Source organism: Pteropus medius, unplaced genomic scaffold (genome assembly GCF_902729225.1).
Source record: "Pteropus medius unplaced genomic scaffold, Ma_sr-lr_union100, whole genome shotgun sequence".
Taxonomy (NCBI): Eukaryota; Metazoa; Chordata; class Mammalia; order Chiroptera; family Pteropodidae; genus Pteropus; species Pteropus medius.
The window spans coordinates 473490-490262 of NW_024354550.1; the positions used below are offsets into that span (position 1 = coordinate 473490).

A 16773-nucleotide genomic window follows, 5' to 3' on the forward strand; every position below is an offset into this window, starting at 1 on the left:
TGGTGTTTAGATAGCAGGACTGTGGATAATTTTTTTCTTTTAAGAGTTCTTTCTGCAGTTCATTCAACTTATGCTCACCAAATAAATATCTGCTAAGCCCCAAGCAAGTGTATAGCACTGTTTCTGGGTGCTAGAGATACTAACGAACAACATGGAAAGGTCCTGGCCCTTTAGAAGATTTGAGAGACAGACAACAGGAAATAGAAGTATAATTCTAAGGATAAGGGATTTGAACAAACAAATATGAAACTATTTTAGGCACAGAAGTTAAAAAAGGCCTCTCTGAAGAGGTAATGTCTGATCTAAAAAAATCTGAATAAAGTGCAGAAATCAGGGTGGAACCCAATCTAGGCTGAGGGGCAGTAAGTGCAAAGGTCCTAAAGTGAGAGGGTGCCTGACTTGTGGGCTTGCAGTACTTGTGCAAAACAGGGTGACTCACGGGGCTGAGGAGCAGAGGATAAGGGACCACAGTCCATGGGGCCTCATGGCCGTGGTGAGCGCTGTCGTTGGCCTCTATTCCAGAGTGACAGAAACCTCCTTTTGATTCACTGCTCAGACTACATGAGAAACTGCCAAAGTATTTCATACACTGTGGTAAAATAAAAAATTCTGAGGAAATCCGGGGATGGGGAAATTCTGGGGGTATACCCCTCAGGATCAGTGTCTGTGAGCTGTTGTTGCCCCTTCAGCCTATGAGGTGGTTCAAGATCATCTCACTGGAAGAAAGGAATAAACTTTGTGGTGGGGGTGAGAGAGGTGGCAACCAAAGCAGCTCTGCTTTTAAATACTTAAAAGGAGTTTCTGGTCCAAAGCAAAACAAGACCAAAACTTATACCTCTGGATATTCTAAATTTTATCCTGAATCACTCCAGGTATGTGGTGCATCCTTGTTTTGGTTTCAGCGATTCTTGCTGGTGCTCTGAGATCGCATCATCACCCAGAGTTTAGGGAGGTTCTGAAGCTCCTGGCATTTACTGAAGGGACATTTTTTTAGGAATGTCCCCTAGACTACAATGTCTAGATCATTTATGAGGAATTAGAGGGAGAACTCCTTCTTAGGGCAAAATAGCTCTCTCCTCGTCACCAGACAAGCCATTAGCTCACGAATGCTTTGACTCCTGTAATTGAACACATCACCTTCTTCACAAGAGTTCCCCACAAGTCTCAAAGCCAAATCTCCAGGCACCTCCAGCAATCACATAGGACTCGTGTATTTTTCTCCCTGGCTTTATTATTTTCTCAGCCACAGTTTCCCTTTACCCTAACTTAGCTCAAATATTTATATGTATCCTTTTGAATTATGTGTTTTGTAAGAGGCAAGAGTAGCGAATAAATGGATAGGAGCATCACAGTTACATTTTAAAACAAAATCTCTGGGTATATAGCTACACAGATATATTATTTCTCAATTAAATACTGTGCTGTGAATCTTAACCGAGCATGCTGGAAATGGCATTTGTCCAGCATCGCAAGGAGGAGGGTTTACATGACCTGAGGCCATACCTCACAGAGACCCAGTGTACCAAAAAGTTTTTCCTCGTACCTCATTGTCTTCATGGAACATACTCAGTAGAGGAGCCAGGTGACCCAGGCAAACTGTCCTCCCGCAACCTTCCACAGACACTACCTTAACCAAGTGATCAAAACCAACTTCACCCAGACTGAGACAAACTGACATCAGGTGCCTCCTGATAGGATACAATGAGCAGAACACAACATCACTTCTGTGGTATTCCTGCCAAAAAAAATGTATAACCTAAATCTAAATCATGAAGAAACACCAGATAAATCCAAATTAAAAAACAATCTACAAAATAACTCACCTAGACTGTTCAAAAATGTCAAGGCCCAGAAACACAAGAGCTGAGGAATTGTTTCAGATAAAGATTAAGGAGACAGGACAACTGAATGCAATGCATGATCCTCGATAGTTTTTGGACCAAAAACTAAAATAGCCAAAAAGGACATTCTTGTGATAAATGAAATTTCAGATATAAATGGTGGATTAGACAATATTGTACCAATGCTGTTTTTTTTATTTTGATACCTATACCATGCTTCTGTAAGAATATGTCCTTTTAGAAAATACAATCTGAAGTATTTAAGGGTAAAAGGGCATGATGTCTCCACCTTAGTTTCACAGGGTTCAGAGAAAATTTTTTTTAATGTGCATGTGTATATGTGTATATATGTACATATACACACATACATACATACATATACACACATATACACATTTAAAACATACAGAGAGAGAGAGAAGCAAATGTGGCAAATCATAAACAATTAACAAAGGCAAATTTGGGCAAAAGGCTAATGTACTAAACTCAAAACTCATATGTAAGTTTAAGATTATTTCAAAATAAAAAGTGAAACATTAAAAAAAAACCCTAACAATAAAGAAAAACTCCCCTATACACACCCTCAACTCCCTGGAGATTAAAAATTCTCAGTCTGGCAGGGTCCAGAGAAATTGTGTCATATACGGGCCATTGTCTTGTGGCACTATTTATCTCTGAGGAAACCCCTACTAAACAATGTTTTTGAGAACTGACTGGGGTTTGGAGAGGAGACAATCCTGGCTGTAATACATGCTACATGATTCTGAGACCTCGTACAACTGTTCTTTCCAACCTCCCCACCTCCACCCCAACCCCAACTGCTAATGTAGAAATAATTCTAGGCGAAGGTGTTCAAAAGGTACAACATTCAGTTATAAAATAAATAAGTCCTGCAGATGTAATGTACAGCATGGTGACTATAGACTATAGTTAATAATATTGTATTGCATATTTGAAAGTTTCTAAGAGAGTAAATCTGAAAAGTTCTTATCACAAGAAAAAAAGTTTTGTAACTCTCTATGGTGATGATGTTAACTAGATTTATCATGATGATCGTTTTGTAATATATACATATATCAAATCATTATGTTGTATACCTAAAATTAATATAATGTTATATGTCAATTATATCTCAGTTTTCTTTAAAAAGGAAAAAAGAAATCTCATTTCCAAAACTAGAGAGCCTGGGAAGACAGAACAAAGTGTTGCCCTATGGGACTGGCTGGGAAGGTCTTTCAGAAGAAACAGCTCTGGACAGCTGCACTGACAGGACACTGGACTAAAGAATTACAAGTTTCCTGGGGGAAAACTGGCCTCCAAGTTAAGTTAGTTGACCACGAAGCTTGAGGCCCTGTGGTGAAAGGCCCTCACTTTCCAGGGTCTGAAGAAACTGCTCCTTGTTGGCATTCTTGACAGAAGGAAAAAAATGGACAAGCTAAGGAAGGCAGAGTTGAGGCTTGACAAGGAAGTAGCAAATGCAAACATATGGAAGCACATTTCAGGAAGGAATGTTTCAAGCCAAAGCCATCCTATTTAAATATAGTTTGGACCCTGGAATTCCCTCAAATTGCAGGAGAAATGTTTTCTGCTTAAAAGTGGAAATAGAGACAGAGGAGAAAACAGAACACAAGCAGACGAGGCATGTTGCAGATTGGAGAAGTGAGCTCTCAGAGGCTTTCCCTCATTTGCAGCGTCCTGGGCAGTAACAGCAGAAAAACATCAATAATGGAGGCAAGGAATCCAGAAACCTTCCACATGCAGCTGCCCTAAGCATTCATTTTGTTAGGATAGGATGATCCAATTCCAGTTAGGGAGAAATTATACTTCCATTCTCATTAATGCAGGCATTGTGGCAGTTGATAGAGTGGAAATAGAATATTTTCCTTAATATTTAAAGCGTGAGCTCTGAAGCAGCTAAATGAAAGTCTTGTGGAGCCAGGACAAAATCAGCCACATTAAAATTGTTTTACTTTATTTTTTTCAAGCTCTGCAAATATTTAACTCTTGGCAAAACTGAAAACTCATAACTCACTCTTCACTGGTGTCTGAGAAATATAATACTAGAAAGGAAAAGGACAAAAATAATATGGAATGAAATGCATGACATGTAGTACTGAGAAGCAAAATAACTTTAAATGAAATTTCCATTTATGGCTTAGTCAAAAACATATGGATATGAAGCGAAAAACAGAGCTAGTGGGAAAGCTAGGTGGCTGGTTAAAAATACACTTTTTGTGGCAACCTTAAATCGTTTTTTTGTAAAAGAAAGTAGAACCTCAAACAAATCCCTCTTCCCAACACATACAGTGGATCTGCAGACAATTACTCATTTCATTTTATAAAAGCAACCATGTCAAAATTATATTTTTAGAGAAATTCTACTTTACTAACAAACATTCCAAAGAAACTGAAAACAATGAGAAAATTAAAGGAAGGCACAAAAATTTACCTATAAAAATTTTACTGCAATATCATTTATAATAAAAAAAAAATAGAATCAGCCTATATGTCTCTCAATGGAAGAACTAAATAAATTATGGTAAAGTCACACAATGGAATATTTTCAGCCATTAACAGAAATCTGCCCAAGTCCATTTATAACTTAAAAAAACACATAAATTTAACAATGAAAATCTAGTTTGTAACTATCAGAATTATAAAAACTAAAAAGTTTGATTATTGGCCAGGGTAGGGAGAAAGAAGCACTTTGATCTACTGTTGCTAGGACTACAAACTGGTGTAACCATCTTGGAGGGAAACGCAGCATCTCTTACAACTTCAAATGCACATGACCTTTGACCCGGGCATCTCGCCTCTGCAAGATTACTCTGCACAGAGCACATGGCACAAGGATTTATGTACAGGGATGCACACTGTAGCATTGTTTAATAATAACAAACAATCAGAGAAGAACCTAAATAGCCAGCACAGAGGACTTGTTAAATAAAGTATGGAACATGGATAGAGTGGAATATTACATAATGCTGACAAAGAATGAATCCATCTATAAGTCCTAATTTAGAAAGCTCTCTAAGATATGTTAAATTTTAAAAAGACATATACATCCAAGCATGCATATGTATGTAGAGTATTTCCAGAAGATTCAGGAAGCTGGTAGCAGTGAGAAGGAGAGGAAAAAAGGGCTGGAGTTCTAGTGTGAAGGCGACTTATTTCTCACGAATACTCTGGAATTGTTCATATTTTTTGCCATGTTTTTGCTACTTTTTCAATAAACAATACTGTGGAAAAATATTTATTGAAATGGAAAGATGCTCATGATACATTAAGTCAGAAAAAGCAGGCTACAAGAAAGAATGTAGAGGATTTTCCAACATTTTTTGGTTTTGTTTGTACTGAAAAAAAAATGAGACAAATATATGAGAAAACATTAGTATAATTTTGAATGGTCAGATTACAATGTTTTTTATTTTCCCATTTTTTTCCATATCAGCATTTTCTACAATGACCAAATAGTAATTATATAACATGGGGACTGGGGAACATTCTTGAATCTTGCTTCCTCAAATACATTTAGGATCTTATTTTTTTCCTTTTTTTTTCCCTAAAACCAGGGAGCGGGGGTGATCCTCCTCTCTTTAGCACTTAATAAGAAAAGACGATTAAGGCTTTTGTTTTCCTGGTTTCTTTTACAGTATTATTTCGCTGACTCCATCACAGAGAATTATTCAGAGTCAAGCGTGGAGGAACAGCTGTCCCCAACCACCAGCAACTGCAAAACACCCAGGGAATAAATTTAGACTTCCAGAAAGGAAGAAGAAATCAATCTTCCAGCTGATATGGGGTGGGGAAGGTGATGATCACACACAGGCGGGGACAAGCTCACCAGGGGCCCCAAAGAGGAGATCAAAAAAGTGTCCAAATGTCATTCAGCACTTATCGATTTGAATCAAGTGGCTGAATGACAAACTATCCCAGAATCCCTCTGCCTCAAACTTTAGGCAAAATGCTCCACAGCAAGGAAGTTCCCAAGGGCAAACTATTGGCAGTCGGCCAGCAAATCGTACTAAAACTAGCATACTACTTAGAAATTTTATCTTGCAGAATATTTTCTGAGGAAAATTGTGGCATCAAACATTTTTCATGGTTATTGAGATTTCTCATCAAAGGGGAGATTTTCTACCTAAATTTCTAAATTTCACATAATAAAATCTATAAGACTTCATCACCTAATCTTAATACATCGAGATCAATAAATACTTATCTAGATAAAAGATTCATGCACATTAAGATAAATGGAATATACCATGAAAACACAAGGGTCATTTCTTTATAAACTATTATGTCCTATTTCATTGCACAAGAGAAACTGAATCAGTTGATTAAATAATGTTTTCAGCACCCATTTCACATATTCCTTAAAAGTCTTAAAAGAAAGGAACTGTAATGAGTCTCCTTTTGGAAAACCCAAAGAGCAGTTTTCAATAATATTGATTTAAAAAGGTAAATTTTGACAATAGATGGCTTCTTCCAAATCTACCTAAGAAGAAAATAATGTTGATTTTCTACAGAGTTTAGAAAACTATTCCTTCTTTTTAATCAAGAAAAAATCCTTTCCCCTTTTCTCTTGTCCACCAGTCTTCCTTTCCATAAACACCCACTTTCCACCACTCCAATCCTACCAACACCCCATTGCCTCCACTCTCCCTCATAAAGTTCAGAGGTTTTCAGTTTGTCTTCAGGTTTGTACATGTATGTGCTAGTGCGCTTTAGGCTAATTTATCCTGCAGAAACCACAAAGTTCAAAAAGTAGTGAGAACATCAGAGCTGGAAAAATCACAGTAGCCAGATGTGTCTCCTATGAAATCACCATATAAATTCAATTAGAAAAAAAAAAGTACTGGAAAAAGAAAAAAATAAGATATCCTACATATAAATCTGACATTTGGCAAACTTTCAGGACATCTTTCTGTATGCTTTAAGCAACACTATGCTGCGACATCTTTTAGCTATTTTATTTGCTTTTGATAAAATGGTTTTAAGTGCTTCTGTATACTTCCTAGAGGGAAGAATGAGCCAACTTAGCAAATGAGCAGAAACAAGATTTTCCATCTTGTCTTGAAATGCATGCCCTGCAAAAAAGGAAAAAAGAAAAAAAACCCACACATATGTTTGTAATTTGATGTACAGACCAAGACAGAACTGGAGGACTTAAGACTCTGGCCCTGTGGATGGCATATCTTCAAAAGGGAGGGAGAGAGAGAGAGAGAGAGAGAGAGAGAGAGATATAGAGAGAGAGAGAGAGAGAGAAAGAGGGAGAGGAGAGAGAGAAGAAATAGTTTATGAGGAGGAGGGGAGAGGAGAGGAGGAGGAGGAGGAGGAGGAGGAGGAAGGAGGAGAGAGGAGTGAAGGAGGAGAGTATAGGAGAAAGAGGAAGAGAGAGATTTTTAAAATTCCTATAGCATTAAAAATACACTCTGGCTGCACTTCACCACGTTTCTAAACTGGCTAGGGCTGGTAAAGTTGTTATACAGTCTTTATTTTTCCTGTCCTGTCTGAGAGGATACTGGCACCCAGTCAGGGCCTCACTCCAGCAAAGAGGTCATTACCATGTGACAGGAGCCCAGCACACACACCATGGTTTATGCATGCCAGGATTATCACCAAAAAGGCAAAACTGCACGTCACTTTCCCTTGGCAAAAATGTTTTAAAACATGGGGATATGCTAAGTTGCTGCATGATTTCAGTTAGCTTCTCACAAACTCCCTGTTAATGATGTGACGGTAAAGGAGGTAGGTCACAAGCATGCTCCTCCTCTTCTTCTCCTCACAATGCTTTCTGGGGTTAAAATTATGTTCACAGTGTATAAGCAAAAGTATCCAAATGGTAAAAGTTGCAAAAACAAAAGCTGCAAGAATGGTGGCTGGGTTTTCCTGAGGGAGGAGCACACGCAGGCTCTTCCTTTAGTACACAGAGGCCAGAAAAGTGAGAGAAACCAGGCTACCAGCTAACAATGAGTTATAACAATGCATTTCTCTGGGGTTTTTTCTATGCCAGGGACCAAGGCACAGACAACCTAAATACTCCAACCAGGACATGGTTCCATAGTGTAGCAGTTAGCACGTCTGCTTTACATGCAGAAGGTCCTGGGTTCAACCCCAGTGGAGCCACGGTCCATGGTTTACGGCCGTGCTATCCTGAGCAAGCCTGAAGTCTGATCTCAGAAGCTAAGCAGGGTTGGGCCTGGTTAGTAATTAGATGGGAGACCATCTAGGAAGACCAGGTGCTACAGGCATAAACAATAAAAAAATAAATAAATACTCAAATCAACTTTCATGAGGCAGGTACTCTCATACCACCATTTTACAGATAAGAAAAACGAAACTCAGAGAGGTTAAGTAATGCAACAAGTACATGTCTAACCCAAGAGAAACTCAGTCCTGACTTCAAGTTCTGCCCATTAACCACTAAACAAAAAAGTCTCCTGCCTTCCACCCTGCCTCCACCACCCTAACGCCCTAACTGACTTCTTTAGCAGGCTCCATTTTCCCCACGCCCATTGTTCTATATATTATTATAGGACCTGTATAGTCTTTGGTCTTTTTTCTGTTTCATTTTTTAACTTCTTCAAAAAATTTAGTGATTATTAATAGTAATTAATCATACCAACAACCCACTTAAAACATATGAGATCCTACCCGGTTTGTGCTATGAAAAAAATCAACTTTCACATGTGTAGTAATTTTCCCCCTTCACTATGTTACATCAAATGAGGATTCCAAACAAATTGTCAGCACTCAAGTGATAGGCTTCTTTCTACTCAGTGGTAATCTCTCCTCTTCACTATCTAAAGTCCTTCAAGGTCTTCCTTTCTTCTTCCATTCACTGGGTATGTCTGGGGACCCAGACTTAAAGGTCACTAATCTGCTCAGACAGAATCAAATTGGATAAAACCTGACAAACAAAATGATTTGGCAAATACGAAAACAAAAATTTCAGTTAAAAATTAGACAAAGCTTGAAATGGTTATCTGAAATAAAGTGAAAAAAAATTTTTTAACATTTTTCTTCTGCACAGTCTAATTTCACTTTACTTAGGCATTTGAAAAGTCAGTGAGTTTAGACACACAACAAACCTGCCACCCTACAGAGAGAGATAGCTTTCCGCTGGATACTGATGCAGTCTGACAAAAGTATGCTCCGTTTCTTACAAAGTCACTCATCCAGGATGCTTTTAAGTGATAGGTTCTCTCCCAATTAAAATATGGTTTGACTTAACAAGCCACATTTCAGGAAGGAAGGAGACTGAAACATTTCCACCAGAGGGCGCTATCCTCACTGAAAGTAATAAATACAGTATTCCTCATTTAAAGCGCTTTGCACTCTAACCAGCCCCAAATAAATTTTTTCTTTAAAGCTTTTACAATGAACAACGTAATTGTCTTCAAATCTAACATTCTATAATTAAATAAAATATAAAACTTTTCTTTCCACAAATAATAAGAATAAGCATTTAGTTATAGCTTATTAAGTACCAGGCATGGATATATAAACTAATATAATCTCCTCATACTATATAGGATGAGGATGGATATAAAACCCATCCTATTTTACATATGGGAAACTGAGGCACAATTAAGTATCTGTACAAGGTCACCAACTTAGTAATGGGCAGAGCCAGTATTCAAATTCGACAGCCTGACCCCCAAGTCCATGTAACCAACTTACAGGAAAACATGGAATCCCAATAAAAAAAAATAAGATTTATTGCTGAATGTATTTAGCTATGTCATTGATCATATTACGGCTCTAGAAATACATAAAATTAGCTTATAAACGGTACGAATTCTATCACCTGAAACTGTCGTTAAGTGTATTTTGACCTCATTTCCATAAATACATAAATACCTCCCAGTAAAGAAGGCATACCACTTAAGTTCACTTATTTGTCAGCTATATTCCATTGAAAAGACCAAAGTTCTAGATTTAAGAAGGAGGAGGAGAAGCATCTGTTCTGGTTAAAGGGTAAAAAGAAAGAAAATGCAGTTGATGTAAAACAGACAGAGATTTTGAATCATATTCAAAACACTGACTTTGTGTGTGTGTGTGTGTGTGTGTGTGTGTGTGTGTGTGTGTGTGTGTGCTGATATATATAAGCAAAAGCACCCAAACATGAAGACATAGGTATATTATATATAACACATAGAAATACCAATATATACCTATGGTTTCTAAAATAATGAAAATAAACACCATATTCTAAACCTTAAAAAAAAGGAAAAGAATCAATAATAAAGAGTAAAAACTATAAGAAGATCTATAGCTTAAAATAAAATGTTCTGAGTAAATCATTTATTATTAGGACCATATTGTGACTCTTTAAATTATTCCCATCTTTGGAGCTTACTTTTCATTCCCAGTTATATTTCCATCTATGGGACACATCTGTGATTTTCTATAGGTAAGAAGCACAGTTTGTAATGGGCAAATACTCAAATACTATTGGAAAAACACCAGAATGCATATCTTGAGAAATTTGCTGCCCAAATTTCTTAGAAATCTGGAAAGTAAGGTATTTTATTCAGATTACAACTTCTTTAGATACACTTTACCAGCAATTGGGCTGTGGTGTGGTGTGGTGTGGTGTGGTGTGATGTGAATTGAATGCGTATAACAGATTCACATGTGCCTTCAATATCAAGTTTCAAGCATTTAAGGTTCATTTTTAGCTAATCTCCTTTCTACTCGTTGCATAATTTAAAAAAATTAACTCCAGTGTTTTGTGTACTAGCAACACATAGTATCTAAATATCCATCAGGTGGGGACTAGTTAGATAAACCATAGAATACCAACACGTTGGGCTATTAGGCAATTTTTTAAAAAGAATGAAGCAGCTCTTTATGTACGGATATAGAAGTGGAGAAAGCAAAGTGTGGGTACAATGCCGTGGGTATAGTATGCTAGCATCTGTATGAAGAAACACATACACATTACTGAAAACACTGGTTGACTCCAGGCAAAATATAAGGGACAGAGGAGTAGGGATCAGAGGAAGACTTATTTTTTGAACACCTCTTTGAAAAAGTGTTTCAATTTTTTTAGGCAGGTCCATAAAAAACGTTTTCCAATTATAATTGATTACAAAGTTAAAGTTAATACTTTAATAGTCAGTTTTTAAATTTTTTAATGAAAATCGAATGGTTAAAGTAACCATGAAACTAATGCTACCTAATTTGTGGTTTCTTTACTATATTTACATCTGCTTTCTACTTGAGCCCTTATATACTGGAGAAAAATGACTCGTGGGAAGTTTTGGGTTACCAGACCTGGTAGAAGCACTGATAACATTTTCTTTGATCTGCCCTTTAGACAAGGAACACAACAGAGGTTATTCCAAGTCATTTGTTTTTTAGATATATTTTATATCTGCAAGCTTTAAAATGGTAGGTCTAGACTTCCTGGAAGAACAGACAATATGTTTGCTTGAAGCTGACTTGAGGTCTACTTAAGTTTATATTCACTTTGGCTAAGCCACAGTATGAGGGAAGAGTGTCTAGTAAAAAAGCTTCCATTTTCATCCTGCTCATTCTTGGAAATCCAATAGGAGATTCTTTCTACTCTCTAAAATTAACTATTCTGTGTATAAAGCCGTATCTAAATATTTGATTTAAAAGGAAATGTTATCTGAAAATAGCACCATCTCTTATAAAACTTTAAAATTGGCCCACTCATTTTTAGCCTTTGGGGCCAGGGGGGAAATGACTACAACAAAAGCTGATTCGTTCTGTTGCTCTCGAGTATTAATTCATATCTGATTATCTCTACCAGGCAGAATTTTAGTTCTTTTGAAGTAAAGGCAATTAGCAGAAAATAACCTCTTCCCAAGTCTAAAATCATACTTCAACATTCTAAATGAAGTGACAAATGAGTTGTACAACCCAGGACAGTTATGGGGAGAAGCCACTTGAGGATTATGTAATGGTGGGACACATTCTAAAATCAAACCAATCTAGGTTCAAACTCCAGCTCAGCTACCCACAAGCTGTGTGACTCTGAGAAAGTTTACACATGGGAATATCGTTACTTCTTGTAGAGTTGTTGTGAGGATTTAATGAGATAAAGCAAGAAAAGGCAAGATAAAGCAAGAAAACACACACCTTGTATCCATCACACATTAGGCAAAAAAAAGAAGGAAAGGGATTTGAGGCCAGAATTGCACCCTTTGGCAGTGTTCAGGGGCCAAATTCACAGAAAGGGGCTACGTGCCCTACTTGCTTTAGTCTGGATGAAGACAGGAGGCCTATGCAATTTCTCAAAGAACCTCAATGAAGGCAAATGGAAGGGATGCCAGAACTATAATGTGAACCTTAGGTAGCCTATCATGCACTTCACAGCAAAGAGGCCAAGAAAAGAAGGCAAATGCTAGTGGAAAGGTAGTGCAGGCAAGAGGGAGGAAAAAGTACCGCCTGGGTACACGGATAGGTACCAAGGCAGCCAGAGCTGCTTCTGAGCCCCACAGCCCCTTGATTAAACAATTGTTTATTCAAGTCCAAGTCAAAGTTTGGGCTTACCGAGATTTGGCTGAGACATGGCCATGGGCCTCTGGGGTGCTGGTGTAGAAGTGGCAGCAGGGTGGAGGTTCATATGATTCAAGGGCTGATTCATCGCCTTCCTAGGGTCTTGCCACGTGGTGATTTTTTCTATGTGACTAAAAGAAGGAAAACAATTATCTCTTTAATCGTCAGCATCATTATCATTATTGCCATCACCAATAACAGAACAACAGTTAAATGACTTTGGCTCTTCTTCCTATAGGATCTGCTTACAAGCAGCTGACACATTGTATTTGTTTTCATCCAAGGTCAGGTCACTTACCTTCCATCCAAACTGGGTCACATTGGGGGTTGTGCAGGTGACTCTCTGGACACAAACCCATGACTTGGCTGTCCCAGCTGCCCCCACATGGTTTTCTGTCTTAGCAGGGCAGATGAGCCCTAGCACACCCCCGCCCGCAGCCCAAAGGGCCCACGTTCCCTGGCTCCTCAAATACTTCATCACCGTCCAGTCACTGCAACACCACCTGTGAACTCCTCTCCAGAAGCAGGGCCGGCCAGCCCTCTCACACTCTCGAGGCTCACGTAATTGACATAATGAGGACACCTCCACCTGTCTGGAGCCACAGATGAGGCCCTTGAAACTAATCTCATAAATATGACATTACTGAACTTTTACTAAAGGTAAGGCACGGTGAGGTCCACATAGGTAATATATAAAACCTTCAGGTAGCTTATGCTCTACCATCCAAAGTAACAACTGTGTAGCTGGAGAATGAGTAGGGGAAATAAGTGAGGGGAGGCAGGCATGCCAAGATTATAGAAAAACCTAGGTACTGAGGCATGAAGGCTTTTGAAGGAAAAGACATGATTAGACTTTTGGTCATATACAACTTCCAGTATTTGTTATTATGACTTAATCTCAGAGAAACTAGCACAACATAAGCTTCTGCGCAGAGTGTCCAATATGTGCTTAGAAGGATGGACCGGACTTCCAGTTTTGCCTACCACAACCAGCTTTGCCTCCAAACCACATCACAACTTCTTCCAGGCACCTTATGAACTCTAGGAGCTCTTCACCTTTTTTTGAGAGTTACGTTTTCTTTTAAAGATGAGCATATTCACCTAGTGCCACAACCTTGTTTTAGGAACTGTATCAGAGATCCTTCTATATTTAGCAAAGACAACAAACTAAACGCCAGCCCTTCTTTCTAGGCCTTACAACTAGGCTTGCCTCTCCCAAACCAATTGGCAATGTCCACCCGCAGGCACCACTGATCCTCCTAGATCCACATGAAAGGAGCTTAGTTGCTCTGTTACACACACCTAAATTCTGAATGACAATGGCTCTTTTGGAAACCACTATTACTATTGTTAACTGAAGTTGTATTTATCTTTTCTTTTGCTTCTGTTTCTTCACATTTGAATAATGCCACTGCTAAAATTCTTCTTTAGGTTTCTTCATTCCAGACTGGAAGTTCCACCATGGGGAACTCATCAATTGCAGTGACTGAAAACTTGGACGCTGTCCCAAAAGGGCCTTTAATAAGTATGAATTTATTAAAAAAAAAAAAAAGGGGGAAGGAGGTGGTTAACCTCAGTAAAGAAGGCAAAATTAGGTTGACCTGTTGAGTTTCACAAGTCTTTTTAAAATCATCAGAAATGAACTGGGAGGAATAAAATCAAAGAACCAAAACTACCTCGTTAAGAAGAAACAAACAGAGTGGGGAAAGACTGAACTTAAGAGATCAGAATTAATTACCTAAGCATAAAAAAAATGAAAACGAAACAACGGTCTTAGTTACACCTTTAGTTTAACAATTGTATTTCTTCTGTTTAAAACTTTCATAAAATCTTTCTGTCAACTTTTGGTCCTGTGGAAAATCATAGATAACCGGCCCCAGGGGGTTTATCACAGGCCTTCAGTGAGGAAACAATTAATGAGGATGTCTCAGTTAAGTAAACTAGCTTTAGCAAGGTAATTAGAGCTAAGAAACTCTTTGACTAACTCTTCCTTCACCCAGCTATTAAAACTTGTTTTCCAAGGTAGGCATGTCCTGCATAAATACTTTCCACTATGGAACCAGAAAGGGATGAATTCTTCTCTCTTTCATGAGCCTTTCTTAGACCCTCTGATACTATGGATACTGACGCTGTGCTAGAACCAGAATGAGCACACCCCAGTGAGGTGAAGTGATATACAAGGTATGGTAGAAGACATTTAAGGACACTGCTGTGGTCAGACACTCAGCTACCAGTCAGTGGTAGGAATAATACAGGAGCTGGAGTGATACATTCCTAAATCTGCCATTCCGCTATTCGGCCATTCAGGACAAGTGGGCTGTGACTCCTGGATCTGGGGAGGGCAGAAAGACCCACACCCCAAGTGGTAGATGAACCCCACTTGCCTACAGGCTGCCATGCTGGCCAGCCTCCATCCCCTGGGACAGAGCGAAGGGCTTTCTGGACAGACGCTCCAGCCCTCATTCCAATAGGTCTGACTCTAGAGATGTACAACCCAGCCCTGGCTTCAAGTCTCAGAACTCCCCCAGGACCGTGGGAGCCTCCGCAGCCCACTGTTGAAACTCTACACTCAGCCAAGGCTATTAAAGGAGTTTTGTTCCCAGCGGATTTGTTAATTAAAAGTGTCATTCACTGTATTCCCCAAAGACTTGAGTACAAGAGGGAGCCTTTCTTAAGTGACCAGTTCTCATTGCTCTGAAACAACTCTTGAGAAGAAAGCCTCAATTCCCAGCCTCTGCAGACCCGTCCACAGGACATTAGCTCTGCTTATAGATGTCCAGAGTGGCTCCCCGTCCGAATGCCAAATGCAAGAGCATTACTCACAAGAACTTAATATATCACTGATGATATGATTTGAATCGCTGATGATTTGATCTGAAAACTAAATTCTCCTATTGTTGAAATCATTTAGCATCCCTGACCCTATTCCCAAATGTAGGATAAGCCATTCACTCTTTCATGCTGCTGTCTCATTTCTGCTCCCTCTCTCAGAGTTACTGAGTCATTTCCTTTCTCATATTTCTCAGTGTAACCTTACTGTTTGCCAGGGCCCACAGTTCAGCTAGATGAATCCCCACTTCCCTACTACTCCCACCCCCTTCCTGATTTCTCTCCCTTGCTGAATCTACTTCAAGAAAATGTCTCTGCCATCTTTAAAAATCTAATTTCTCTTGGAAATTTATATACGTATTAAATCTGCCTATATATGTGTGTTCTACTAATGCATATTATGTGTAGTTTTCATATTTGAAAATGAAACAAAAAAGGAAAAAAGATACCAAACTATTTATAGTGATATATGCAATAGGCTCACTGGTGCTTTTTTTCTTCCCTCTTTATCTAAACTATTCTGTACTTTCCAGGTTTTTAACAGTGACTAGGTATCGTTTTCATAACCAATAAAAACAAAAATTCTCATGAAGGTACAACAAGACAAAAAGGAAAATGATGTGTGGATACGCAGAGCATAGGGTGTCAAAGTTATTGAGGATAAACTGCAGATTTGGCTCATGTCTTCGTGTGGCCAAAGTAAGAAGGGAAATGGAATGAATTACCTGGCCCCATGTTGCTTATAAAGACAAAAAAGACTGCCAGTTCCCAAGGGAAAGAAAAACTGACACCAAAATAATTTTTTTTTCCTGTACTAAAATAAAAATGTCTGCAGGGTTTCACTTGGAGGCCCTGGGTGGTGTGTGGTGGAAACAGTGCCTGTAACAAAGATAACAGAGAGGTTTTTTTCCTTTTCCTTTGAGGGTCCCTCTGACCACTACTTTCCAGATTGCCTTCTTCTTTCACAGTTAAGAAAGAACAATCGACTCCTTACCTCTACATCAGGAGTATCTGCTTAGAGAACTGCCCAAGTGGGAAAAGAGCTTCGGATCCCAGGACCTGCAGTTTGCCCAGAGGCAAAAAAGTAGGCACTTCTCTGAAAGGATATTTGTCTGAAAATGGTAGCTGATAGAAAACTGTGTTGTATAAAATAATTTTTCTTTCTTAGATTAATGTGTTCTTCAATACAGACAAACTCAGAAAGCCATTTTATTTATTAGAAAAATTCTGTGTTTGGGGTTAAAATGTCAGCAGAGGAGGTGGGGTAGCATGACCACCCTCCCTGACACCAAGCCCTCTTTGCCTGGCCCCTCCCATCAGCCTCCAGGGGATTGTTAATTTAGCTCCTATATCCTCTTTGCCAGCCTCCTGTATGACCTTTCACCTAGATGAGTGCAATGGCCTCCAAGCTTCCCTCCCTCTATTCTTTCTGGTTTGCCTCCCCACCCTCCATCTCTTCCCCAGCCTCTCTATCTGACAATCCATTCTCTACCCCATCTCTAGACTCTCATCCCAAGGACAGCTGGGATCCAAGTCTCCCCTGGGCCTTTAGTCCTCACTGCCCATG

General features: G+C 38.9%; 1 protein-coding gene across 2 annotated transcripts in view; it reads right to left on the reverse strand.

The window, feature by feature from the left end:
* Positions 1-16773, reverse strand: part of WWTR1 (WW domain containing transcription regulator 1) — a 116286-nt gene that overhangs the window by 33811 nt on the left and 65702 nt on the right. For both annotated transcript variants that reach the window (XM_039855051.1, XM_039855052.1), the window contains exon 3: positions 12372-12508. In XM_039855051.1, the coding sequence (XP_039710985.1) occupies positions 12372-12508 (137 nt within the window). The remainder of the gene's footprint in view (positions 1-12371; positions 12509-16773) is intronic.